Below are 27,956 nucleotides of genomic sequence, written 5' to 3'. Positions count from 1 at the left end.
CCCCCTGCCCGTTCTTTGTGACAGGGCTGAGCCCAGCCCCTCTGCAGACAGGGGGAGCGGGAAATCAATGCTGCCTGCACTCCAAAGGGCAGGAAAGAAGCTGCCACCAGCAGGCAGCAAGAGAAGGCCCTAAGAGAGGGAAGGAACAGGGCACCAAGCCTGGCATCACTGCCTCTCTTGGTCTCTGTCCCATGCCTGCCCTGTGGAGCTGCAGCCAAGCCTGCACTGGCTCCTACTATTGCATCCATCCCACACCCTTGCCCAGCAGGGCTGCACCAAGTGCACGCCTACTCCTGCTGCTCCTTCTGACCTACCTGCCTGTCCTGTGCCTGCCCGGTGGGGCTGTACTGGCTCCTGCTGCTGCTCTCAACCTGTCTGCCTGTCCCACACCTGCCTGTTTTTGTGAGCAGCAGACCTCCTTCACAAGCCCCCTCCATCCACATGCCTCCCTGCCTGGCCATGCATGAACAGGACCAAAACAAGCTGCAGGCGGAGACCACTCTGCTCCCCTCAATGCTGCAGCTTCCCTTCCCTACCACTGCAGCAGGGACAGGAGGAGAAGTTGCTGGAGGTTGAGGGAGCCCAGCAGTTCCCTGGTCAGCAGCAACCCTGTTGAGAAGCTGAGCCTGCTGCTGGGGCCAGCACCCTCCAACAGGAAAGGCTGTGAACACAGCAGGCGATGCCCCAGGCAGGACTCAGCCCCATGCACAGTGCAGCAGGGACAGCTGTCGGTGTGGCCAGATACAGTTGGTGAGTGCCTGCCTCCAGGCCAGATCCAGCCAGAGGGCAGGCCGGATCCAGCCTACAGGCCATACTTTGCCCACCCCTGCATAATAGTGTCTAGAGTTTCAGGCTCCACATGGATCCAACTGTGTGCTTGAAAGGCTGGTCTAAGATACTGTTAGGAAGTTTCATGAAAGGCAAGTAACAGTTACTTATAACTTTGACAAACAAGCATCTGATGTAAAATCTGGCATCCATTTTCAAAATGAATATTCTTGGAAAATTTCAGCAAAAATGGCTCAGCCATTTCCAAGAGCAAGGCCAGGGCATTAGCGCATCTTTTTTCACTCAATCATTTCTTTGAAGATCTCTGAAATCTTCACACTAGAGCAGGAATTTGATATCTGGCAAAGGGGCAGATCTAATATCAGGGAGATGACTTTTTTCATCTCCATGAAAATCCATTCAGATTTGGTCAGATTATTGAAAACCTGACATTAGTGAACCTATTCTCTGACACACTATCCAGCCTAGCCTGGCTTCTGCTGGTTGAAGGCAGGGTACATTTTCAGAGTATTGACTAAATCAGACATACGTATTTTGCTCATGCACAGTGGAAATGTTTAGAAACTTGCTGTTTCAAAATATTTTCTCTGAACTGAGCTTGCTTTCCAGCCCCCAAGTGAGTTCCTCTGAGCACTGCACATTTTCCACAGGCCCAATGAGCTTGAACTCCAGATGGCTGCCAGCAGGAAAAGAGCAGCTGCCTCCTGAAAAGCAGGGTTGGGCTGAAAGTCAGAAGGAAGCCATCAGCCCTAGTCTTGTCTTCTGATTATGTCAGTGTGATGGCTGTAACTGACTTACAATGCTTCAGAGAGTCTGACCCATTCTGCAATAAACTTGCTGTAATACTTTCCTGACTACATATAAACATGTTAAATTTCAGCAAAAATGGTTAAGCAACAGGAAACAGAAGTTAAGCAACAGTTCTAGCAAACCACTGCTACTCAGCATACTGAGAGGTTACCACTGGGATAAGGGCCATTGCTGGGACCAATGCTAATGATGAGAGGTTCATGGTAATAGAGGGAACTTTGCTTTTGCTTACAGTGGTTTAAGACCAAAAACAAACAGAAGGATGTGAATGGAATTATTTCAGATTAACAGTGACATATAATACAGAAGACTCTGGCCAAGTCTCTTAAAAAGCAAGCTGTTTCATCTGCCACACAAAACACATGATGTTATTGAGATGAAAACAAATTTTAGAGATCTAAGGTTACTGAAATACTTCACTTGTTTTATGGATCCCTGAGCTGAAGCAATGCATGGGATGATGCTCAAGGGCAACCAGCACAGTTTCATTAGGGGCAGGTCATGTCAGACCTACCTGATTGCCTTTTATAATCAGGTCACAAAAGTATTGGATGCAGGTGTCACCGTGGATGTAGTCTTTCTGGACTTCAGCAAGGCCTTTGACACCATCTCCCAACCCATCCTCACTAAAAAACTAGGCAACTGTGGCATTGATGCCTACAGTCAGATGGATTGCGGATTGGCTGAAGGGTCATACCAGAGAGTGGTGGTGGATGAGTCATATTCAGCCTGGGGGGAAGTGGGCAGCAGAGTCCCCCAGGGCTCGGTCCTTGGGCCTGCGCTGTTCAATTTCTTTATCAGCGATTTGGACGACGGGGTGAAAAGCAACCTGTTTAAATTTGCTGATGATACCAAAATTTGGGGTGAGGTGAGCACGCTAGTAGGGAGGGAAAGACTGCAGCAAGACCTGAATAGGTTACAGGGACGGGCTAACAAAATCAGGATGCGTTTCAATACTGACAAGTGCAGGGTGCTGCACTTGGGCAGTAGTAACCAGCAGCACACTTATAAGATGGGAAACTCCCTTCTTGAGAGCACGGAGGCAGAAAAGGATCTTGGAGTCATTATTGACTCCAAGATGAACATGGGCCGACAATGCGAGGTCACAGTTGGCAGAGCTAACCGCACCTTGTCGTGCATCCACAGGTGCATCTCAAGTAGGGCCAAGGAGGTGATCCTCCCTTACTCTACGCAACACTGGTCAGGCCACAGCTGGAGTACTGCGTCCAGTTCTGTGCGCCGCACTTCAGGAGGGATGTGGACAACATGGAGAGGGTCCAGAGGAGGGCCACCTGCATGATCTGGGGACAAAAGGGGAGACCCTACAATGGGAGACTGCAGGACCTGAACCTGTTCAGCCTTCACAAGAGAAGGCTGAGGGGGGACCTGGTGACCATCTATAAACTCACTAGGGGGGACCACAAGAGTTTGGGAGAGACCTTGTGTCCCCTCGCACCCCCTGGCATAACAAGGAATAACGGCCATAAGCTGTCGGAGAGTAGGTTTAGATTAGACATCCGTAAGAACTACTTCATAGTCAGGGCGGCTAGGAGCTGGAACCAACTTCCAAGGGAAGTGGTGCTGGCTCCTACCCTGGGGGTCTTTAAGAAGAGGCTTGATGCCTATCTGGCTGCAGTCATTTGAGTCCAGTTTTTCTCCTGCCCAGGCAGGGGGTCCGACTCAAAGATCTACAGGGTCCCTTCCCACCCGACTTCTATAATTCTATGACTCTATGTACTCTAGACTAGCTGATTTTCTACATATGCATAACTGGTTTCTAGCAAATTTCACTCCCAGCTTCCTAGAAACCAAATCCAGCAAAGGATTTAAGCAGGTACCCACCTTTAAATTCTCAAGTAGTTTACTGCCTTCAAGGGGGGAACTCAGGTACTTTAAATTTAATCCATGCTTAAGTGTTTTGCTGGACACAGGCCACAATACATACAACAGCACTTTGTACCACAAAACTGACTTTACCGAGACAGTTTTCCTTTTTTTTGTTTGTGTGGATCTTCCAGGTTGCATTCAGAAAGCAAAAAACAGTTTATTTAAAAAAAAAGGTAATCTTTAAACAATGACAACTACCAAAAGGACTGGGAATAACTATAGACCTTGACATTACTTTTTAATCTCTTACTTTAAAAAAAAAGGGTGGGGGAGTTACAAGATTGCAGGCTGATGGTGACTCTCTTTTGTATTGAATTTGGTGATTTTTTGTGAACAATTATAATTGCCTGAACTACCTGAAAGGGAAAAGGTCTATTTTGCCTCTTCAGCACTATCATACACATGTGTAATGCTAAAGGTCAAAGGCTGAAAATCCTTACACACAACTCAGCGGAGTTTCACTGAATTCACTGAAGATACATGCATAAGCAAAAGGTTTGGAGAATCAGGTATATAAATGCTATTCTCTCTCTATTAAGTAGCACATGGAGGCCTAAACAGGAATGCTGTCCCATATTATTAGGTACTGCTCAAATTCAAAAACAATAATGATATATCCTGAATATTTAGCAATAATAAGTTTTTCCTCCCAGTAAAAAAAGAAGAGTGAAAAAGCCAAACTGGAACAAGTTCAGATAGATTTAAATGCACAAGGGGTTTGAGTAGCATAATGGCTAATGAAATTCTACTTGGATAAGCATAATGTGTAATGCCAAAAATAGTCCAAACACTGTGGGATCCTCAGAAGCAGCAGGCTTGGGAATCATGATGTATAAAGGATTTTCACTGAGCCATCTCCAGAGTCCAGCAGTAATTGGGAAAGTGAATATGATGCCTGAACACATCAAAGATACTAAACCTGTAATCCTGAATATTTAAACTCTCAATGTACTTGTGGAAACTTCATTGTGTTTTGATACCATTATTAATCTTACCTGACAACTGGATGTGAGCAGGTCTCTCTACTAGACTATCATAAATAATAATAAAACTCTATGCTACTATAGCATCTTCACTGGAGGTTCCCAAAGTTATTTATAAACATAATGAATTAGGCTCAACCATGCAAAGATATGTTCACATATAGCTAATAAATAAAATAAGCTAGCTTCAAGCATTGCAAGTAGTTCCACTAAAGTCAAAAGAATGACTCATTCTGCAAACCTGGGGCTTAAACACTTCTGTAAACTACGAAAGTATTCTTATTTTGTAGGCAGGATAACCAAGTCAGAAAGAAATGAAGTGAATGTGCCTGAGGTTACTTAGACCTACCCACAAGATCATCCTTCCCTGCAGCTCAAAATACTGAACCATGTTAGCAGGTGTAAAGCATTTCCTCAAAGTCAGGAGTGAATCTGGCCCCTTTACTTTCACTCCAGTGAATCTGGCCTCTTTACTTTCTCAAATTGTTTATTCTAGTGCTTAGAGCAGGGCTTTTGTGCTTAATAAATATACTGCTGCAAAAGTTTCAGAACAACTGTTTGTCCAATGCTGGTACACACTCTCTGGGGGGGCTGCATCCAATAAGGCCACACTCCCTTTGAAGGACTTGGCAGAGAGTCAAAAGCTCTGGAGAAAGACAAAGATGGTAAAGAGTTTTGGACAGTACATATGCGTTAGGAGCATCTAAACTGCTACACTTGAGACATATCCTTTTAAAGTTACAGATTCATTTCATAGTACTACAAAGCGCATGTTTTTAAGACGTACAGAGAAACTAAAAAAATGATTTGGCATAGGGCATCTAGGCTGGCATAAAGCAAGCCATAGCAGTTTAACTAGCAACGATACAGCTAATACTTGCATTGACTCGTAGCCAGCATTGAAGTGATGCCATTACATTAGATTAAGTTATTCTGTATTGCTTAGGTGCCATCTTTAAGATGAGATATTAAACGAAGATTAATCTGGTCACAAAAGAACCTCTGGCACTTTTTATTTCAGTAAATCCATTAACTGTAGTTTCCTGGTTGAAATTACGTGCTCAGATTATAGCATACTATCTCCCTAAATATCCTCTGACAGGTCAGCTGGACAATTTTACTTCATTTTCTGCCTTAAACTATTGTGTAACTGTCGTGTCTTGCTAAACAGCCATGATGCATCCAAAGGGTACCTTCATTTCAGTCATGGAAAAAATAATCCCTGTAGTCCTTAACTACTGCACAAGAGAGCTGGGAAGCTTCACTAAATGTTTGTGAAGTACTTTAGATCCTCTGAAGCTAGTCAAGAACAAAGATTTGTAAGATTAGTGTAATCCATCCACAAGTCGATTTCTACACACAAGGCTGGCAACCTTTTTCTATGAGCAGCTTTCTTGGCCTGACTCCCTCTTTACTCCATGTACTATCACTACTATCTGTTAACACATCTGCTAACTCCATTTCTTGCCGCATGGTTGCTATAGCTCCCATATCCAAGGTAGGAAAAGCTCTTTGTTCTTTATGAGATTTTACACAATGGAACAACAGGACACTAGGATATTACAATAGTTAGAGAGACATAGAAGGGCTAGTCTTTCTATTTTACTTTGTAACTCACTAGGAGTATTGTTTGCATGTGACCTGTTCCTGCCCCTGGCAAGCTTTGGCATTTACTCTACCTGAAGACTGACATTGTGACTGCTTCGTAACTTATATAAATAAGAAGGAAAATAATAAACACTAAAAACATAAAAATCAGAGACCTTTTTCCTTCTCAACACATCCAGGAGGAAAAAGGAGAGGGAACAATACTTCAAATGTCGCTAAAATAGAGGGAAACAACTGAGAATATTAATTTAACTGATGATATTGGATGGGGAAACGCACTCAATAGTAGTGTAACATAAAAGTCTTAAGTCTATTAGAAGCAGCCTATTCTTGATTAAGTTTTTATAGATCACAAGTCAGAAGTGACATGCATTTTCTTTCATAAATCAGTGTTTTATCTTTAAAAAATGCACCTTTATCATGAAAATAACAATAGGCACATTTCTGTAGAAAATACATCTGGGACAGCTCTGGCATCAATATCTTAATGCAGGTCTAACTTTAAAGCAAATGAGTTTACTAGAAGTCACTATGTATTATTGCTTCATTAGACTGCCCAACATACTGTGCAAGGTTTAATATAAATGCTATGCTTGGTAGTAAGTTTTTGCAGGATTGTACATTTTGAAGAAAACAAGTTAATTACTGAAGGTCAACAGCACTTGTGATACTCCTCCAATTGCCCATCAAGTACCAAATTCTGACCTCAGATGGAAAAGCAAAAGCCTCATAAGAAATGATGCAGCTTACTTTCCCATATGTCTTGATCCCTGGTATATAACAACTATTCCAAAAAAAATTAACTGCTGTCAAGCCATCATCAAATAAGTTAGTCTCAGGGCCTTGTTACACCTCATGCTGTGAGCTGCACAAATGTTGATTGGTGTTAGCGCTCGCTCAAGTTTGAAGCAGATACACCAAGCCACCAGGAGCCTGGAGGACTGAAAGGTAAAAATGCAGCCTTTCCACAACCCCCCTTCCCATTCCAGGCTTTCCCTTGCCTCCTGCCTTGAGGTATTACTTACTTGTGACTGTCTGCTCCACCTGTCCCACAGCTGAAGGCAGGGAAGGGTTAACTTGCCTGCCCAGCTGTCATTACTGCTGCTTTTCTGGCCCAGAGAGCAGGGTGGACAGGCATGTTAATTCTTCCCTGACTGCTCCCCCAGAAGAGATAGGGTAGGCAGCCACAAGAGACAGGATAAGCAGGGGAGGAGGGCAGGGCAAGTGAGCAGAGATCTCGGGTGCTGAGGTGAGGAGGGGAGGGGAGGCATTGGGCCCTATCCAGGCTGGGGAGAGGGAGAGGAAAGGGGAAGGGGGTTTACACTAAGGTATAGCCTAGAGTGGCTGGGTAGCAGGGCTCAGAGATAATCCTGCCCTGGAGTGATGTCACTTTGAGCCGCAGTGTCATCAACACTGAGAAAGACTAGAATTGATACTGGAATTCCACTGGAAGACTTGAGCACTGGGATAGCAGAAATCAGATGAAGCTTCTTGAGGTCTGAATAATATAAACACCTTAAAATTTAATAGGACAAGCAGCAGGGTCATGCACTTAAGAACTAACAACAATTTATATTTTAATGTGTAATCCCATCATTTGGAAACAACAGAAAAGGAAAAAGACATGGGTGTATTAGCCATGTCAGGGGTTATCCCCGATTAAGGGTAACTCCTCACAGCCTGAAGTCTTCTTGGCCCGACCTGTTAGTCTCGTTTTTACCTACCCGTAATTCACTGCGGTAAGGACCGACTCTTGCCTGCCATCTCTTGATTTTTTGTTGATGTTATTGGTAGGGAGGTATTGTTTGGTTTCTACCACAGCCAGGTAATAGAAATCCATGTAGAGATTACTTCTGGGCCTCCAAACTCCCCTACACCACATCTTACTGCTATCTAGCGGTTACGCTGCTGATTACACTCATAGTCTTTCTCAATTGATCTAACCTTCTTTCTTTTCTTTCATTCTAGGTTTGCGTTTGAGTCTTGGCAACACGAAAAAAAATGGATCACTGGACTTCCCCTCAACCTCAGGTAAGCCTTACAGGTCATCACAAGGGGCCTTATGCACCCAACTCTCTTAGGGGTACCCCACCTTCTAATAATGTACTGTGAACTGTTTAAATCAAAAGAGAAAACCCCATTCAGAGCCTTTATTCTCAGGAGCTTAATTCTCCCAGTCTCCCAGCCTGTGACTCTCTCGCCAGGTTGTCCTCACCTGTGACCGAAGCCTAAGCCACAGCCTGTGGCTCTGGGAAATCCTGCCCTTTCCAGGTTCTTGGGTTGAAGTTGTTGCCAGTCCCCTCACCCAGTATACCCACCTTGGGGTTCAAAGGAAACAATAACAATTTAAAAAACTAGCTGCACCTGGGACCTGTATAGGGTGCAACCGCTTCTCTCGTGGCAGGCCCATCTCAGTGCCCTCAGGGCGTCTTTCCTCGGTGTCCTTCACGCACATCTCCGGGCGGAGTACCACTGGGCAGTAGCCGCCGGCGAGCTCCCTCAGTTCGCGAGCCGGTGGGCAGTGTCCAGGGTGCTCTGCTCGGTGTCCCCCAGGGGAGCACTCGTTTTGAACCTGTGACCCACATGAGCACACCCTGTTTTCTCTTCAGTTGTCTCCCATAACTTACTGGTGTTTTTAAGGCGCTGGTCGCCCTACCCAGTGGCGGCCCCTTGGCGGTTTTAGGCTTTTAGCTTTTTTACGCTTTTATGCTTTTAGCTATTAGCCTTTTAACAAAGCCGCCACAAGGACGTCGAGCGCCGGATGCCAGCGGATTACCCCTTCCGGACTGTTTTAGTTGATGTCTTCTGGTGCTGGTTGTCCCTCGCTGAAGCATCATCGACGGCCAGCGGGCCTCACCCCTTTGGGGGTGGTTTTGACTACAGGCCCCTGCCTGCACCCCACTGGGGGCGTGGACACCACATTTACCATCAGCCGCCATCTGCAGGCGGCCCAAAGAGACTGGCGGCATAGCTGCGCTACACTGAGGACATCATATAGTCCCATCTCTGGCAGCGTTCCCCCGGCATTTGCGCAGCTCCTCCCTGCGCTGTCTCCACAGCTGCCATCCCATGGCTCAGTAGAGCCCAGCCTAGCTCTCCTCCCAGCTTGGGGTCAGCTCTCAGGAGTTCAGAGGCTCCTGCCCCATATCCCAGATGTTTGGGAAAGCCCCTCCACTTCCATCTCTGCATGCATGATGCTCTCCTCCTTCCAGGACCACTCAAGCTGTATGGAGCAGCTACTCCGGAACCGACACTCCCGCAGCATTCTTTTTTCTTTTCCTGTTGCAGTCTCTTTTTCCGCAGACTCCTCTTTCCTTGCAGGGAGTTTTTTCTTCTTTTCCAGTTCCCATCCCTGTTCCTCTCCACAACCTGACACATCTATAAACCACTTGTGTGATGCAGCCATGAAAAGGAAAACCACATCTTAGGCTTCATTGCTCAACATCTTTCCAGTAGCAATAGGGAAATTCTAATGCCATTTTTCAAGGTAATAGTAGGACTTCATCTAGAATAATGTGTCTAATTCTGATTATCCACGTTCAGGGAAGATGAATTCAAATTGGAACAGATGCAGAAAAGGGCTTCAAGGATAATCAAAACAGACAAGCAAATTAAAGACTAGGTGAGTAGACTAAAAGAGTTTGACTTATTTGCCCAGAAAAATGAAAGTAGGAAAAGGGATGCAATTGCCTGTGATGTGTCTAGAAATACCTGAGGTAAACATCAAGGAAGATGATCTGATTAAAATAAAGGATAATGTTGGCAAAACAGCAAATGGTAATAAACATGAGGCTGAAAATTAGAAGATTTCTAATCATCACAGCAATGAGGTTCTGAAACTGCCTTTCAAAAGCACTAGTGAGAAACCTATCTAAAAATGGAGCTTGAAAGGTGTGTGAGATATGCAGTCCTATCATGTTTAATAGCCACTCTTGGACCAGTCCTCCATGAATTTGTCCAGGTCCCTGTCAAATCTGGCTACACTATCAGACTCCACAAAAGCTTTGGTCAATGAATTCAAATAGTTAATTACATGCTAAGTGAAAAAGAGCTTCTCTTTTGTTTTAAACCTGAATGTCCCCTAGTTGTGGCATTGTGAGAAATAGCAACTAGTAAATATTTAATTTTCTCCATGCCATTTATAAGTGTTCTTCTCAGATGACACATGCAGTATGAGCCTCTGTGGGTGAAGTCACGGGGAAAATTGGTCAAAATAACCTAAAGGTTAACTGAAGTACTCCACAGGAATTGAGGAGAACACAAAACATGCAAAACTGAAGTTCTTGGGATGGATCCTTAGCTGCAGACCTTGTGGGCCACAGGTGGCTTTCCACCTCACCAAGCCTTCAGGCAGCAGGTGCAACTTTTACCAACAATAACAGCTATAAGGGCTCATTTTGAGGTGTTGGGGTTGAGAGAACACAGCACGCTCAGCACATTTCCTCATACACCAGCTGCCCTTTATGTAGAAGTAAAAGATGTGGTGACACCAGAAGGAAGGGGGAATAGAGCTGGTTATACCAGCAATGGAAATGGGAGGGAACCACCAACTTTCTGCTCCCTTTGTACTGCCAAGATAACAGGAATGGCACAGGGCAAAGCCATCTCCAGCCATGACCAAATGAAAGTGTCAGACAAGAGAAAGGCATCATTCTAAAAGGGAATAGTGTCCTTCTTTCTCAAAACTAAGCATTGGCTTAGTTGAATGGAAGCTTCAGTATGCCATGAAAAAGGAATTGTCTGCTTTTTTGGGATTTTCTCGCCTCCTCCTTGTTAAAAAAAATCTTAAGATCTTTGAGTTCAACAGTTTTGCACTAAACTCTCTGTAGTACATGCAGGAAGAGGAGAACCTTCCATTCCCTTGAACAGCTACCATATCCTACTTATCCTAATTATTTTAGAGTGCTCAGATAAATCTATTGCTTGACAAATGTAGTCCAGATTGCAGCTGCAGTGGCGGCAAGAATAGGGAACCTGGTATTTTGCTTTCATCTTGAAAAACAAATTCATACAAAGTTGGCATTATAAAATACATAGGCCAAGATTTTCAGAAGCTACTAGCGATTTGAGAGAATTCCCTTAATGGGTGGCTAAACTGATGCCTCTTTCAGGAGCATGATAGCACAAGATGGGTTGAATATTTTATGAAAATCTAGCCTCTTACAACAGATCTCAAGCTGCACATCCCTAATAATCAATAGTCACTTTTGAAAACAGCCTAGAACATTTTAAAACACATAGGGATAAAGAAGTAGTGTTAGAGTCAGTCAAGCTAGTCATCTACTCGGGGGGGCTGCACAAGTCTTCTTCCTTTATGGCTAAAACTTCTAAAAGGCTGCAGGATAGCGAACAGCAAAAGGTAATCAGTTTTCTGGACTTAAAAAAAAGCTAGAGCATGTCTATTTGGGAGTTATATTCCATTTAAATTATTGCTTAAGACAGGGAAGTGATTTAAATGGCAAGCCTCCAAAGTAGCTAGAAGAAAAGCTGCTGTTCTTATAATGAAGATAGATTTTTATTGTTCCCAGGCCTATGTATGCGTGCTTAAGACTGTCTGTATGGTTCAAATGTGATAAGCAAGACAATATACTCAAAACAAATACTTACTGCGATTTTCCACGAGGTCAAAAGCAACGTTACTAGCAATATCCATGCCAGTGTTTATGTACGACTGGCAGTTTTTTAAAGCGGACAGAGAAGAATACACAGCATTGAATGAGATCACTGAATCCCCAGGCATCTCGAAATAATTACTCTGGATGGAAATAACAAAAAAGAGAATTCAGAAACAAAACATTTGGCAAAAGAAATAAAAGCACAACATCTAATGAAGAGTCCCCACAATCTAATCCTGTGTTAGTAAGGGTTAAATCCTGGCTCCACTGTAATCAGCAGGAGTTCAGTCACTAGCCTCAGTGGAACCAAAATTTAACCAGAGAGATTCAAAACTCCTATCACACAATGCTGAACACCTTTCCACTGCAGAAAGCAACTTCCGGTTTTCACATTAATAAGCATGCTACTGGACTCAAGTCAGCAATACACTGCCAGATTACAAGGGCTATTTTGACAAAAAAGAAGTTTCCTGAAAAAACCTAGCTTTCACTCATAGAGACCAGAAAACAAAGGACAACAGCCTTAAGAATATATTTCAAAACCAAATTACCTAATCCCTTCACTGAAGGAAAAAAAAGAAAGAAATAGGACAGATCTCTCTCTCTCTCTTCCTCTCAGCAAAGGAGTTATTCAGTAATGCCTGGTGCCACTAGGCCATTGGGGCTCACAGTAGTCACATGAATAACATTTGTCTTTTTTGCTACTGAGTGAACATCTCAATTCCCATTCTTATACTTACTACAGTCCAGCTCTGGACTACTGCCTTCTCTCTGTTGGTATGCTTTTTGCCACACAAGATGTGACTTCCCACCGGTAATGAGATAGCTTGATCCTACAGTTTTGTTCAACTGCTCACCATTAATCAATGGCCATCCTAAATACCAGCTCTCATTTCACTATGCTGACCACAGGGAGTGAAGCATAGATCTGTGGTGGAGAGCCCTATACTTTTAAGAAGACCAAAGTAAAGACCAAGCCTGTTGCATTAAATTTAGGGATGCACTGATAAAGTTTTCTTTGGCCAATACTGATGGCCAATTATTAATCAGCCATACCAGCCGATACTGATCCAACTGCCTATATGCACCCTGGCAGCTTGGAGAGCACCATCAGTAAGTCTGTGGGGGAAGAAGTATGGGAGGTGCAGGTCAAGGTCCCCACGGCGAGGGAAGGAGTGGGACCAGGGCAGAGGCATGGGCAAGCATGGAACAGAGGAGCCACCTGCCTCCCTGCCCCCTGTGCACTGCCCCACCTCGGCTGGGCAATGCCTACCTCTGCCCCTGCCCCAGCCCCAACCCCTGCCCTGTTCCCTCTCTCATTGTGGGGGCCTTGATCTGCACCCCCCATGCCCCTTCCCCCCCATAGACTTACTGGCCAGATACTGGTTTCCAAGTTACCGGGCTGCATTTCTGGTCATGTGCATGCTGCAGCTGTGCACATGCACACACCATTTATCTGTGACATTATTAGCCACATCAGCCAAAATTGCCAATATTGCTGATTGTCAATAATGTCAATTTTCCTTTTATCAGTACTGATACGATATGAACTGATGTACTGATGTACCTCTAGTAAAATGATTTATAGATAAGTCAGCAAAAATTAAAGCCTGAGAGACTGAACTCCTCCAAACCAAATGCTCTATGGATTCCACGCAAGGACTGCATGAAGATAAACAGGAGCAAAAATTAACAGACGAAAACTGGGGTGTTGGAAATTAGATCTAATAATAATAATAATAATAATAATAATAATGAAAGGATGGACTGTTCCACATATCCCCCACTTTTTGGCACTCCAGGATTTGACACTGATGTGAGCAGGACATATAGACCATAAGACTTGAGCTTTACTGTCATGCTACCTCCCACATCTCCTGGGACTCAAGGATGCAACTTCACCAGGACTGGACCTTTACCATCCTCATACTGAGGTGTCCTGGCCAGACCAAGCCAGGGACCAGACCAAGGACTCTGCAATCTTTCAGGACTGTGAGACTTGCTTTCCTGCTGCTAGGCACAATGCTGTGTACGCTTTCCTTCTCTTTTTGCCTTCTATTAAGTATGGACTTGTCTGCCAAAACTGTCTCTGCAACACTGCTGTGACCTCAAAACCAAAGAGACAGCTAAAATCAGTCTTTTAACTAGTTTGGTACTCATACAAGTTTCCCTTCAAGTGCCTGATAAACCATAAGCTATGTCTGTCAGTTACTAGCAGCAAAATTGCAAGTAAGGCAAAATGCACTATCTTTGTTGTTCTTCTCTCTCCCTTTTGGCTTATGTATTGTTCATCTTTGAAGAAGCCGGCTCAGATTCCAACAGGCCCAGCCCAGCACAATTTAAGCTTCTCTTTTCCCCTAGGAAGCGTAGTTACTACTATATTGAATATCATCTAAAAGACTGTCAAACCAGAAGTGGGAAGGGTTCCTTTTAAAAAAAAACCCTGTCTCTGAAGATCAAGGAGGCTTCCTGGGTTACTGAGTCCAGTTCCCTGCTTTCACAGGCAAGAATTCCATTAAAAAGCTACTTTAAACCCTCAGATCAACTACAGGGTACAATACATGGAACGCCAAGAATACTCTATAACCTATTGTAAGTAAAAGCAGAGGAGACTAGGGTTCCCCCCAGACCTTGCCACAAAGATATACAAGTGATTAGTTAATATAGGCTGAGAGGATCCTTGGAACCAAGCTCCAAGCTAAGAAGGCACACCACACACATATATGCACAGAGATGCATGAACACATTCTGTCTCAATCTGACCTAAGGGAGAAACTGCTTCCTGAGTCTAAATTAGGAGATCAATATGCATCTGAGCAAAAGAATAAAACTCTGTGGCTTTTTTTAAATAACAATAGAAGCATCAGTGCACCTGACTCAAACCCCACCTCAGCTGTGGCCAATGTCCCAATGTTCAGATAAATGCAAGGAAAACAAAAATGAAGCCAAGAGCATTCACAAGAGGGGGGATTTTCCTGGCTGAACTGGTATTTAGCAAAAGCTCTGAAGTGTACCTGCCACACTGCAAAAAGAGGTATTTCAACCTGGTCACTGCAAACACAAATCACACCAACTGATTGAGTCACAACTCCCTATCCTATTATGTCAACCACCCATAAAGTTTTCCAGCTCAATCTTGAAGGGATCCAAGTACTTCCCCCTCCCACTCCCCATCATCACTGCCTGCCTACAGATGTAAAAAACAAAAAGACCCCCCAAAACAGTGCTTTAAATTTACAGCACCCCTGCACCAAGCACAGCACACGCTCAGAAGAGGCACTGCATTAGTTTGCCCCAGACTGCCCAATGTCTGTATAAATTGGGCACTTTGGTGGGTTCTTTCTGGTGCTTTTATCTACTAGCTGATTGAATCCATCTAGCTGTTAGATAAAATTGCCGAAAAGCCCTGCTGAAGTGCACAATTTATACAGATGCTACAGAGCCAGATTGAACTAAGATGCTGCTTCTTCCCATAAAGCACTGGGTTTTTATTCACGTCTCTCAGCAGCCACTTTGCTTGGAAAGCTGTTTCTAAACATGACTTAGTCATTTCTCTGCTTGTTTGCTTAATGATAAGGGATAAATATATTCTTTATTCTCTCTCTCACCCCTCCCATCCATCCCTTAACATTCATCCTTCTCATCTACTGAGAAACAAGGTCTTCAGACAAGATTTACATGGCAGAGAGAGAGAGAATTTAAAGACCAGCTGACAAGTATGCCTCTGTCGTGATACTCTACACACTTCTAGGGACACTGCATCAATTTTCTCCCTTGAAAAATTATTCTATTGCTTAAATGACCTTTGCTATTAGAAAGTGTTTACCCACCTCTTAAAAAAACAAATCCCTTTTCTGTAGCCTAAGGTGTTCCATTCATTCTTATAAGCAACTGCTCTACTGTTCATCTGCTGCTGCCATGTGCATGAAACATATTTCATTTCATTTTCAGGTGTTCTTCCCTAGTAAATAACCCAGGTCTGCTTCTGCTTTTAGGTTTCATGAAAACAAAACTGACCAGATTGTTTTCAGTTTCACTGCTGCCCACTCAGAAAACCAGGACACTGGAAGACTGTAGGGCAACTGTCAAGATTTTGGTCACTTTTACACTGCTGAAGCTTGAGCACTGCCTTTACTCAGAGCAAAGGCAGTGGGGTTGTGGCTCGCCAGCAGGCAGAAAGAAAGCACTGCATCTGTGTAATACTGGCTTGTTTGGAAGGAAAATTAAGACTTTAGGTTTTAAGGAACCATGTGAGGACCCCTTAGCCAGCTCTGAACTCAGCTGGAAGAGTACCGCATGCTCCCTTTGGGTAGAAACTTTCCAACAGCTGCCCAGAACTTCTGCAAAGCACAAACTTTTGTTTAAAACAGGGATGGCCAATCTGCAGCACGTGTGCTACAAGCAGCCATATGCCACATGGGCCACAGCAGAAGGACCCCCAAGCTGTACACACGTAAGCAATCCCCACCTTGCTACACCATGTGTGTAGGCAGCTCCCCCACGGATTGTGCACCCTGCTGCGGGCTCCCTGCTGTACTGCCTGCTCCCTGGGATGTGAGCAGGCTGCAAAAGCCAGAGGGCGAAAGGAAGTCCAGAGCCAGGAGCTGTGCAGGGAACGGTGACCAGGCGGGAGCCTGGGGGGGCTGCAGCTTAACCCATCACCGGCTTCCTGGTTTAAAATAACAAAGGACGTTTCTCACGATAAATCAGCAGGGGCCAACCACTCTGCCAGGCAGGCCTCAAATTAGCTCTGTGCTTTCCCCAGGCACCATTCCCCTCCCCGTCTGACCTACTGCTCTGCTTTCTGCTCCCTGCCCAACCTGTCGCACGTCACACGCGGTGGCTGCCCACAGCGCTCGGGCGGTGCGGGTCGGCCATCCCCACACAAAACCAGGCCGCCCTGCTTCAACCGGCAGCTCACGCTCCGGGAAGCAACCAGCAACCGCAGACCCTTGCACTCCACAGAGGCGAGCGGGAGTTTCCCATGGGAGTCCAGAGCCGCCCAAGGGCTCCTCGCGACATCTTCAAGGCGGCGCTGAACTTCAACGGGACGCTCCCACCCTAAGGCGCAGCAGCGCTCACCGCTCCAGACGCGAGGCCCCTCAGATGATGATGACGACAACGATGCCTCTCTGTGCCTGCGGAAAAAAATAACAGAGCTGCTTTTCTGCCTTGCGTGCCAGAGTCCTGTGGGACACCCACCCTGGCAGCCCCATCTGCACCACTGAGGGGGAAGCCCCGAAGGAGCCCAACGCACCCTGGGGTGCCGCGAAGGCCCTCAACTGCTGCCTGCGGGGCCTGGCTAGGGGGGCGGTTGCAAGGGCTGGGGAAGGAGATTTTTTCTTTTTTCCTGTTTTTTTGCACCCGTCCTGGAAGCACTGCAATACCAGGTCAATGCATGGAGTGTGATGTAAAAATTCTAATAGAGTGGATGGAGCAAGCTCCAGTTCCACCACCCAACACCAGAAAGAATCTGCTCAATATAGACCTCCGATGGAGGACATATCAGAGACAGAGATACGAACCGACCCGACCCCCCCTCCCCAGCACCCACCTGCGGCCCAGCCAGGCCCCGCGCCGGCAGGCCCCGCCTCGTCCGCTCACATGACACGGCTCACGTGACGGGAGGCCCGGCCTGGCCCGGCAGCGGGGGCCGCTGCGAGCTGTGAGTGTGGGTGTGGGTGACGGTTGGAGACGGTTGCGGGGCGGGGGACAGCGGTTGAGGGAGGGGTGGAGGTTACACCGGGGCTTGGCGCCAAATTGGGCTGCCCCAGGACGAGCCGCTCTGGGGGTCGCTGCCCCCCGAGGGCGCCGGGGATGTGGCGGGCGGGGAAGGTCTTCTTGCTGAGACGCGCGTGTGAAGCGCCTCCCAGAACAGGCTGTCGCCCCAAAAGGCGCGTGTCCAGGCCTCTGGGCCCTTTCGCAGGGCACAGGCAGCGGTTGGAGGGCCGGGCAACAGGGCTTATGGATTGGGACCTGCTCGTGCAAACTGGAGCAGGCGTTGTCTGTGTAAACTGTGAGCTCAGAAGAAACATTTTAAGAACTGACTGAAAATACAACCGTGGCTCCTTTCAGGATGGAGTTACACAGGCTGGATAGGGAGGGCCTTTGGTCCCGGCTGGCCTGGGGCTGTCGGGCCTGTGGCGTGTGTCCTGCCACCCCTGGGCGTGCAGCATGGCTGGCATGGCTCCTTCCAGTTACTGCCACCAGCCCCAGGGAGACTGGCAGGGACCCGCATGCGCAGCCCCGACCCCAGCCCACCCCGCAGACGCTGTGGACCTGGGCTGGCTGGAGCAGACCAGCTCTGGACCAGCCACACGCGCAGCTCCAGCTCACCCGCCCATGAAGAGCAGTAGTGGTGGCCAGGTGCTGGGCACCAAGTGTGGGCTCCAGGCAGCCGCAGCAAGACGGTCCCAGCAGCAGTGAGTGGGGGGGTGGCTGCTTTTCCCCCATGCTCTGTAGCTGCCTCTACTGGGCTGCTGTTGCTTATCATAGGTGGACCGGTCTGGAGCAGGTCAGGAGTGGGCCGGGACTGTGCACATTTGTGGGCTGGCCTGGAGCTAGTCCACTCTGGCTGGGACAGGTCTGCAGCGGGACGGGACAGGAATGGGGCTGTGCACTTGGTTCTTGGCTGGTTTGGAGCTGGTCTGCTCCAGCCGGGGTGACTTTGGAGCGGTTGTGGGGTGGGCTGGGGCCAGGACTGTGCCTAGCAGCTAGTGGGCACTGTTGGTGGTGGCAGTGGCAGGGAGGAACTGCAGGGCCTGTGGACTCTGGCTTTGGTGAGCTGTTGTGGGGCAGAGGAGGAGGAGGTGCTGACCAGCCTCCAGCAGCTCCTCAAAACTGCCTATGTGGCCTGTGGGTCCAAATAATTGCCCACCCTGAGCTAAACTGTTCTCGGTGATGGCAGATGACAGAACAAGGAGCAATAGTCTCAAGTTGCAGCAAGGGCAGTTTAAGTTAGATATAAGGAAAAACTTTCTCACCGGGAAGGTAGTAAGGCACTGGAACAGGTTACCCAGAGACGTGCTGAACTCTCCATCCTTGGAGGTTTTTAAGACCCAGCTTGACAAAGCCTTGGTTGGGATGATATAGTTGGATGGTTCTGCTTTGAACAGAGGGCTGTAAAAGGGTCCCAAACTTTTTAGATTGAGGACTGGCAAACTGCGGACTGGAAGTGACTGCAGACTAGCAGCCAACCTTTTTTTATACCGAGTTTACCATATGCCAGTCACTTGCAGTCCAGAGTTTGTTGGTCCTCAGTCACTTCCAGTGACACTGTGCAGGGCCCCACATCTGGAACTTCTAGCTGGAACAACCGTAAAGACACTTTCACCCGGCAGGCAGGAGGGAGGGACCAAACCTCAACCGCGGCAGCCGCTGCCACAGGATAAGATGGGCCAGCCCTCCTGCGTACCAGCATCCAACCCTTTGCGGCCCAGCACCAGGTCACAGTCTGGGGCTTGGAAACCCCTGGACTAGATGACCTCCTGAGGTCCCTTCCAACCCTAATTTTCTATGATTCTGTGAAAAGCTCATGTTTTTCCAAGCCAGTTAGTCTTGAAGGTGCCACCCTGCTCTGCCTTGTGCCTGACTTCAGACTACCACTCCCACAACTGCCTTTCTGGAAGGAAAGAAAGAAAAGTGGAAGTGACTTTGTGGATTTCCCATTGGCTGAGCTGAGAGGCAAGTGAAGGGAAAACAAATGAGTTAGGGCCAAATTTGGTAATGTCTGTATTTTTATTTTGGCAAAGTACTTAGTCATGTTAGTCTGAAGTCAGGCAGAACGCAAAGTAGACTTGTACCATATAGACTAGCTATTCAAATATGCCGTAGCATCTGAAAAAGTGAGCTGTTGCTTATGAAGTCTTATGCATCTCTTTGAGGTGTAATTCTGTTCTGCCTTCTACATTTTGGTTTGTTATTCCTGAAATAATGCCAAAAAAATTTTATTTGAGCAGACCTACTCTGTAATTCGTTTAAAGTCCCGTTTGGACTCCATGGGCTATATTCTAGCAACAATTGCAGATTGGCTTTCCAAAGAGCTGGGTTTTGTTTCCAGCTCTGCCATAGATTTGCTGTGAGAGCTCAGACAAGTCATATAACCTCCCTGTGGCTCAGCTAATTTATCTGTAATATAAGATAATTGTGGTTACCCAGTGTGTTAATAAGGGCTGTACAGTAAATCATCTCTATGTCAACTATGATGGAGAAAGATTTTGTCGTGCCTTTTTTCTTTACTGGGTAAAATAAGGTTTCTGATTTGAAGAGAGATTACTGACAATGTTACCTTATCTATAATACAGAGTTTTGGGATAAACAGATATTGGTTTGGCAATAAACAAACAAAGGGCCCTGAACTACATTCAGTTTCCATACACTCCAAGTGTTTAGCCACATTGACAAACTGTCATGGTGCACTATGAAAATAGTTTCTATACTCATCCTGTACAGTTTCTAAACGCATCTTGTACAGTACCAACTTTGTAATGGTGTTATGAATAGATAGATTCAACTTTATAAGCATCTGAGACTATTTTGTCCTTTAGCAGTTGTTCTAAAATCTTTCAGTATTGGAAGTTGTGCAACTGTTTCTCATAAGCTCATGATGCTGGCTAAGTGTTTTATATACAGTGAAAATAGACTATGGTATGTTTTATTTATAAGCCATCTACTCTGAGATTCTGGAGGACACAGAGTTCTTTTCCAGATGAATCCAGTCATCAAAAATATGAATATGAAATATACTGAACATGGTTCTGTGTTTTTTGTTCTGTTTTCCTTTTTGCAGGTACTCTTAATGGAGCAACCAATTTTCCAGCGACGATTTTTTCTCTAAATGACTTAAAGACTGAAGCTCGCAGACGGATTACAGTAATTTTGCTATCCTTTCACAGTAGTCTTCAAGATGGTTGATTTTCTAGCTGAAAATAATCTCTGTGGCCAGGCAATTCTTAGAATTGTTTCTTGTGGGAATGCCATCATTGCAGAACTTTTGAGACTATCTGAGTTTATTCCTGGTGTGTTTAGGCTAAAAGACAAGGCTGATCAACAGAAGTATGGTGATATCATATTCGATTTCAGTTATTTTAAGGTAAGCATTTTTCTATTGTTTTAGCTCTAGACTGCCATTTTCTTTCTGGAACAAAGTATCTGTTAGGCAGTATAGAGCATGTCTTTGTAAAAATCGGCATACTTAATTGATTTTGATCATTACCACCAAAATTTAGAGTACAATAAAATGTATTTTATACATATTTTGACCTTGACCACAAATTCATCCATAAATAGACTATGACGTGGACATGCCTATGTGTTAGTTCTTTATTTCTTGAGTAAACTAAATCCATACATTTCATCACATTTTCCATGCCTTATTTCTGTGAGTCTGAATGTGGCAATCAAGAGTTTTGTGCTTGAGGAGCTGGAATGTTAATGTTGATCCTATCAGAGCACTTGACTGGAGGATTTAGAGGAAAGCAAGATTGATTTACCTTAGTAATCACACCAGACACCATTTCAAAGTGATGGATCTTTCATGAACTGAGATAAGTTCTTATTTTGGAACCTTCATTCTCATTATTTAGAATAGTTCAATACATAAAATCTCACTTTCATCAGGACCAGCAAAGTCTATCAACTTGGGTGTGACCCTTAATATAGTATTATGGGCCTTCTGTAGTGTTTCTGGTGGTCTTTAGCTCTATTCTGTATCTTGTACTGCTGTGAAAACTGCTGTGTTTCTGTTATGATAAAGAAATGTTTGTTATACCTTCACTCAGTCAGTTGATGTGTGGTACATTAACCAGCACAGATATGACTAGTTTCCACAGAGGAGCTGTGATCTCCCTTCTTGAGTTAAGCCTCTGGCAATACCCACTTAACTCTGCTATTCTGGAGAACAATTTGTATGGGACACCTCAGGATGACTGATTTGCCCTTCTATTTCCAAGAAGTATACGATAAAAGAGGTCCCTTATCATGCAGTTCTCCATGTAGAAGGAGTAATGGCCTCTGAGCAATAGATGAGATTGAGTTCCTGAATTTTAATCCAGTCTCTGATCTCATTCTCTTCAGTGCCTATGGGAAACAGAAGAACAAATAGATTCAAAACATATCAGTGATTTAGAATTTCTGTTTCTACCTGAAATCCCCCTTATAATAGTAATTCCTGAAGTTACTATAACCAAAAGAGATAAAAAGTGTTTCAGTTTGGTCCCTTGGTGTATTTGGCAGGACTTTATGCAGTTTCATGGCTTTAGTTGTATAGTCTGTCTGTCATTATCTCCTTTTGTGTGAATCTTTCACAGAGCACAAGAAAGAAATAATAATTGATAATTCATCCATGGAAAACTCTCACAATTACTTTTTTTTACTCTTTGAAAATAAATTTCCTGTTCTTCTTAGGGGCCTGAAATCTGTGAAGGCAAGTTGGAGGCCAGACCTGAGCTACTGGATTTAGATGAAGAGTTCCGTGAAAACAACATAGAAATATTAACAAGATTTTATCTGGCATTTCAAAGCGTCCATAAATACATTGTAGATTTAAACAGGTACATGTAACAGGGTTTATTAACATAATGACACCAGTAACAATATAATCTTAGTCTTGTGTTGTGTGTTTTCTTTTTTGGGATACCCCTGTGCTAAACTACATATGTGTACACTTAACAGCGTAACCTAGTCAAGTGTCAGAGATTCCCCAAAGCCAACTAGCAACTGCTTCTGATATTGATTTTTGTAGTAGCAGAAAACACTAAGGTAGACATTTAAAAGGGAGGAGGGGGCATTATCGAAGTTTTACTCCTGCCATTGTTAATGTCATACTGTGTAATCTTGGAGAGTTAATTAACTCTGTTCCTCAGTTTCTTTGCATATAAATTGAAGTTAATGATTCTTATGCACATTCACAAAAAGGCTTGCAAGAGAATGAAATATATTCAGATAACCCTTTGTTACCTTTTGCATCTCTGTCTGAAGAAAGCAATATCATAACAGTCTCAAATAGTTTTTTCCAAAGAATTTGCCTTATCCTGTGGTCTCTGCTGAAAACAGCTCACACCATTCTATAAGGAAGATGCTCTAGCATGTCTATAAAGTCGATAAGAGTTTTGGGTTTTGCTGATCTGATCCAAAAATCCTAAACTAGCTGGAGTAGTAAAAACCTCTTAACAATCAATGTGAAGATACTTCACTTCCCACTCTATCGCAGCAAAACAGGATAGAAATATGTTAGAGATTTCCATAGTATCTGGTATCTGTAAGGTAATCTCTATTCATGTTGTCAGAATCTCAAAGTGTCTTCTAGATTCTGGTAATAATGTACTGTTTAACCTTGTGCATAATATCCCACTGTTGCTTCATAGTCTATGACTGGATCCTAGGCTTTTTCTTCTTTAGGTTACGTCCATCCACACAGAAGTGAGTAGATAACTTAAAAACTCGGTGTTCTTTTTTCACTAGAATATGAGGCCCAGGTTTGCAGGATACTGCGTATTCTCAAATCCCACAGAGATGTTAATTGGGCCAGTATGTGTTCCAAGAGGTTTGGCATCTAGTAGCCTCAGGCCTCTAATCCCAGCTTTTCCTTGCTCTCAAGTAACTTGTGCTTATTGAACCTGTTCCAGGCAGACTTTTCCAAAACATTGGAAATATTAACAATGAGCTTTAGGAGTGGGACTTCAATATAGTTCTGTTGACCTTCAGGGGAAATTGTCTGACTGAATTGTGAAGGTACCTGGCTTCTGGCTTAAGAAGCAGAGAGAGGACTCTTCCTAAAGCATGACTGACCTTTTGACATTTCTAGATATTTGGATGATCTCAATGAAGGAATTTATATTCAGCAAACACTGGAAACTGTGCTCCTTAATGAAGATGGGAAGCAGCTTCTAGTAAGTACTCAAGAGTTAGTAATCAGTATTATAAATTAAGTCATTTAGTTATCAGCAAATTTGGCATCCAGCTTTTCTAAACTTAACATTAGGTATAGACAAAAATAAATTTTTAATTTCACAAATGTGATGAAGATCTGTGGCTCTCCTTTGTGAGGAATTTTTATGAGACTGGTCAAGGGAATAAAGAGAACTTCACTTTCACTCAATCGTAGTTCAAATTAGATCCACATCATTAGAAATCCAAAAGTCATTGTCACTAGGCAACTCCTATAAAATGAGCTGATTGTCTCAGACCATCTTACTGAATAGCTGTCCTCTTCCCACAGATTGCACAAGACAAATGGCCAGTTTTATGAAGCCAGTAGTTTTAACTGGCTTGGAAACATAATTTATCAATCTAAGAATGAGGCTAATGCAACTCAGCAAGCAAACATAGGGTATTTACTGTATATGTAATGTCTAAAGATTGATTTGCTTCAAAAGTAAAGGCATGTTATTATTAGATGGCATAATTTGTTAATTTATAGTATTTCTCAACAGTGTGAAGCACTCTATTTGTATGGAGTCATGTTGCTGGTTATCGACCAGAAAATTGAAGGGGAGGTCAGAGAAAGGATGTTGGTTTCCTACTATAGATACAGGTATTGTGCTTTAATGTGGCTTCTACAACTAGAATACAGCAAGCAGCATATTAAGCTTAATTGTTTTGTACATGCATAAATTTAATGTAGTATGTAGAAATATTGGCTCCAGTCTTGGAACTGGTTAGGTGCTTTCCCTTGATCATGTAAAGGGGGCTGGACTGGACAATCTTCTGAGGTCCCTTCCAGCCCTAATGTCTATGAAAGCAGGGGTGGGCAAAATGGTGGATCCAACCAGTAGATCCACTCCATTTCCTAGCAGCCCCTGCTCATGTTGCTCTGGGCGGTTTCCATAGAGACCCCAGGAGTGGCAGGCCATGACAGTGGAGGCAGGGAGAGGGGGGATGACAGGGTTTCCATGGAGACTGACCTAAGCAGTTCTGGCAGGGCTTGTGGCTAGGTAGGAAGCTGCTCTGAGGCTGGGACCAGGGTCAAGATTTTGTTGCGGTGACAGCATGGTCCAGAGCCAGGGCAGAGCTGTGATTTATTGCCTGAATGCCCCAGGCAAGGCCATGCAGGCAGCAGATCATGGCTTGGCTCTGGCTCTGGACCATGCTGTTAGTGCCGCAAAATCACAGCCCCCAGCCCCAGAGCCACCATGGAGACTGGCCTGAGCAGCACTGGAAGGGCTCGCAGCATGGACACCCTAACCCCATGCTGTCAGAGCCCTGCCACATCTTGGATCTCTTTGGAAACCGGCTGGAGCAATGTGAGCAGAGGCTGCTGAGAAACAGTCTGCCATGGGCCTAACCTGGCTCACAGACTGGATATTGCCTGCCACTGATGTAGAGCCTGTGGAGGTCAGTGATCTCCTTGCATATATCAGGGTGTGGCTGCTTAGATCCAGCTGGAAGTTCAGTGCCACAGATGACTTAAGGACTTGACATAATTTATCAATAGATTCCTCATGGACTATCAGTACTGTCACTCTGTCATCAGAGATTTCCAAAAGCACTTTTGGATCTTTGTGAGGTTGTCCTTAATTTCTAGACCACAAATTTGTCTCCTATGCTATACCTCCTTGAGTTGCAAAGCACTCTTGAATAGCACAATCAATAAATGGATTTCTGAGTAAGGCTGGCAGCATTAGATTAAACCAAGCAAAAGCCTCCAAGGTTAACAGTCTACAGCAGTGGTGTCCTGCTAAAACCCTATACTCTGAGCCAATGTGAACCACATTGGGGGTTACTCCTGGGCTGGATCTGTAAGTCTAGGTTTGGGCAGCAGCGCAGGTTTGGAGGCAGTGACAGAGCAAACAAGGGCCTTGCCACCTATGGTCATGTCCATCAGGGCCCAGGAACTTCAAATTCTGTAGCAGGCCACGTCCCACTAGCCCTGCCCTGCAACCCCCAGTAGGCTGTCGGACTACCAGCATGCTGGATAGGCCAGTTGCACGAGCTGTATACACTCCATGTGGTGTATGTTTGACACCCCTGGTCTAAAGCTTTTCACCCATAATAAATTCACTAAAAGAGACAGTGGGACAGTACTTGAATACATGCACATGTATTGGTACTTTTGGTTGACTTTGGATATAAATGGACAGATTTCCATGTCACCTCTCCAGAATGTGCAGATGGGGCAAAAAAGAAAATTTGGGGGAGGAGGAAGTGGAGGGAGGGAAGGAGTTAGATTCCTTTTCTAAGTATAATGCCTCCTGTTTCCATCTTGTGTGATCTATATATAAGGTTCATTGTCTCCTTTGATACTCTTAGTTGGAATTCAAGTACAACCATATCTATAACTGCCCTCCCATGATATGGTAAAAATTATTCTTTTCTCTGCAGGAAAAAATAACTTCTAAAAACCAGTACATAAGAATTTTGTCTCTTAAGTAAGTCAGTTCATGTAACAACATTTGGGTTTTTTTGCTTTTATAACAGTGCTGCTCGATCTTCTGCTGATTCCAATATGGATGATATATGTAAGCTGCTCCGAAGCACTGGGTATTCAAGTCAACCTGGGGCCAAAAGACCTCCAAACTACCCTGAAAGCTACTTCAGTAGGGTACCTATAAGTGAAACATTCATCAGCATGGTTATAGGCCGCTTGAGATCAGATGACATTTATAACCAGGTGGGTTACTATGTGGTGCGGTGCCTTGCTGTGAATCATGAGGCATGAGTCAATAGCAAGGTTGTTCCCAGTATACCCAGTTTGAAATGAGTACCTGGTCATTTAAGCAGGGGAGGTGGGGGCGGTCAAAGGCAGCTAGATGTGTAGTAACCATCTCTATCCCTCTATCTCTGTCCTGGGGGCAGCCAATGCCAGCTCCCTGTAGTCACTGGGCTGCACCAGGCCCTGGTGCAGGCAGCTGGTGCTGGCAGCTCCCAGGGCTGGGGTGGAGATGGGCACAATGCTGGGAAGTGCCTGGAGCCATCGCCAGCCTGAGCCTGCTGTAGCCACTGGCCCCAGCCTGCTCTCATCGGGTTGCAGGCAGCTGCCCACCCCTGCTGCAGCCCTGGGAGCAGCGGGCACTGCCTGCTTGCAGCTGCTGCACTCTGCCGCACCAGGGGGTTCAGAGCATGGTGCCCCAGTGGAGGCAGAGCCCCAGGGGGGTTGGGGCATGGCAGAGCCCAGTGGCTGCAAGCATGTGGCGTCCACCACTCCCAGGTTAGCTGCAGCAGCAGCTGAGGTAAGTGGGGGCAGGCAGAGCCCTGTGGGGGTCAGGGCACGGTGCAGTCCAGTGACGGCAGGCAGCTGGAGCTGGCAGCTCCCAGGGCCACTGCAGCCAGGGCTAAGGTGAGTGCCACTCCCCACACCACCCAGGGCTCCGCTTGTCTGTGCTCACCCCAGCCCGTGCTAGAGCGGCCCCGGGAGCAGCTGACACAGAAATTTATCCATTTCTTACATTATAAAGTAGGTTCATTTTATGCTAATTTGATTTTTGCGGTGTTCTCCAGGAACACAAGTACTGCATAAATCAAAAAACCTGTATAAACATTCATTTCTAGTAGTGTAAATCTTGCATCACTAGAAATGATTCCAGGAGACAGCAGTTCAGAGTTTGCATCTGCTCCCTCTTCCTTACTCCTGGAGACACTGGAGCAATGAAATAAAGCCTCTGCCACCTCCTTACACCTGAAACTCTGGCGTGAGAAGCAGGCAGGGGGCACTGCTGCTCGCTTGGCTCAACTGCTAGATGCTGGGAGCTGAACAGACCCTGACAGCCAAACCCCTGTCTGCTCTACGCACCTTCAATTCCAGCGTGAGGAGTGGGTGCATGCTTTGTCTCGTGACCCCAGGGAGAACCTCCTCAAGCCAGAAACCTGACCCTGCTGGCTTCTTGCCACCCTGCAGCTTGAGTGGTGGGTGCAGCAAGGGAAAGCTGGCAGGACTGGGGACCAGGCTTGGAGAGACTTCCCAAGAGCCTGCTTTCCAGCCCTGCAGGCTTGAAAATCGCTGCCCGGTTGGGTGGTGCAGCGGCAACTGGAAGCCAGCAGGAGCTGGCAAAGACTCCCACCATTTCCCAAAACAAGGGACCACTCTGGGAAAGAAAGGCGGGGAAGCGGTGGCTGCTGCTCCCTTGCCTCCTGTACAGGTCCAGGAGGAGAGCAGACCAGCTGCCCAAAGTCTCACTCCTTGAGCCCCCGGTGCCTTCTCCAGGTGGGATTGACTAGGAAGTTATACCTTTGATGTTAGCATTTCATAGACATCAGGGCTGGAAGGGACCTCAGGAGATCATCGAGTCCAGCCCCCTGCCCAAAGGGCAGGAAGTCAGCTGGGGTCATA

The 27,956-nt window shown here is 45.5% G+C and overlaps 2 protein-coding genes across 2 annotated transcripts in view; one reads left to right on the top strand and one right to left on the bottom strand.

Annotated features, from left to right (window-relative positions):
- LOC109317774 (E3 SUMO-protein ligase NSE2-like) overlaps positions 1-16,516 on the bottom strand; it is a 50,520-nt gene extending 34,004 nt beyond the window's left edge. The window contains exons 1-2 of the mRNA XM_019546687.1: positions 16,486-16,516; positions 11,685-11,832 (exon numbers count right to left, since the gene is read on the bottom strand). Coding sequence (XP_019402232.1) covers positions 11,685-11,817 — 133 coding nt within the window. The 5' untranslated portion in view covers positions 11,818-11,832; positions 16,486-16,516. The remainder of the gene's footprint in view (positions 1-11,684; positions 11,833-16,485) is intronic.
- Positions 16,517-17,303: 787 nt separating this feature from the next.
- Positions 17,304-27,956, top strand: part of WASHC5 (WASH complex subunit 5) — a 38,660-nt gene continuing 28,007 nt past the window's right edge. Inside the window, exons 1-6 of the mRNA XM_019552686.1 lie at positions 17,304-17,357; positions 20,481-20,783; positions 22,097-22,242; positions 23,496-23,580; positions 24,124-24,224; positions 26,108-26,300. Of these exons, the coding sequence (XP_019408231.1) occupies positions 20,598-20,783; positions 22,097-22,242; positions 23,496-23,580; positions 24,124-24,224; positions 26,108-26,300 (711 nt within the window). The 5' untranslated portion in view covers positions 17,304-17,357; positions 20,481-20,597. The remainder of the gene's footprint in view (positions 17,358-20,480; positions 20,784-22,096; positions 22,243-23,495; positions 23,581-24,123; positions 24,225-26,107; positions 26,301-27,956) is intronic.

This window comes from Crocodylus porosus, unplaced genomic scaffold, assembly GCF_001723895.1.
Source record: "Crocodylus porosus isolate Cpor-Errol unplaced genomic scaffold, CroPor_comp1, whole genome shotgun sequence".
NCBI lineage: Eukaryota > Metazoa > Chordata > Crocodylia > Crocodylidae > Crocodylus > Crocodylus porosus.
This window is presented reverse-complemented; position numbering and strand designations above follow the sequence as displayed.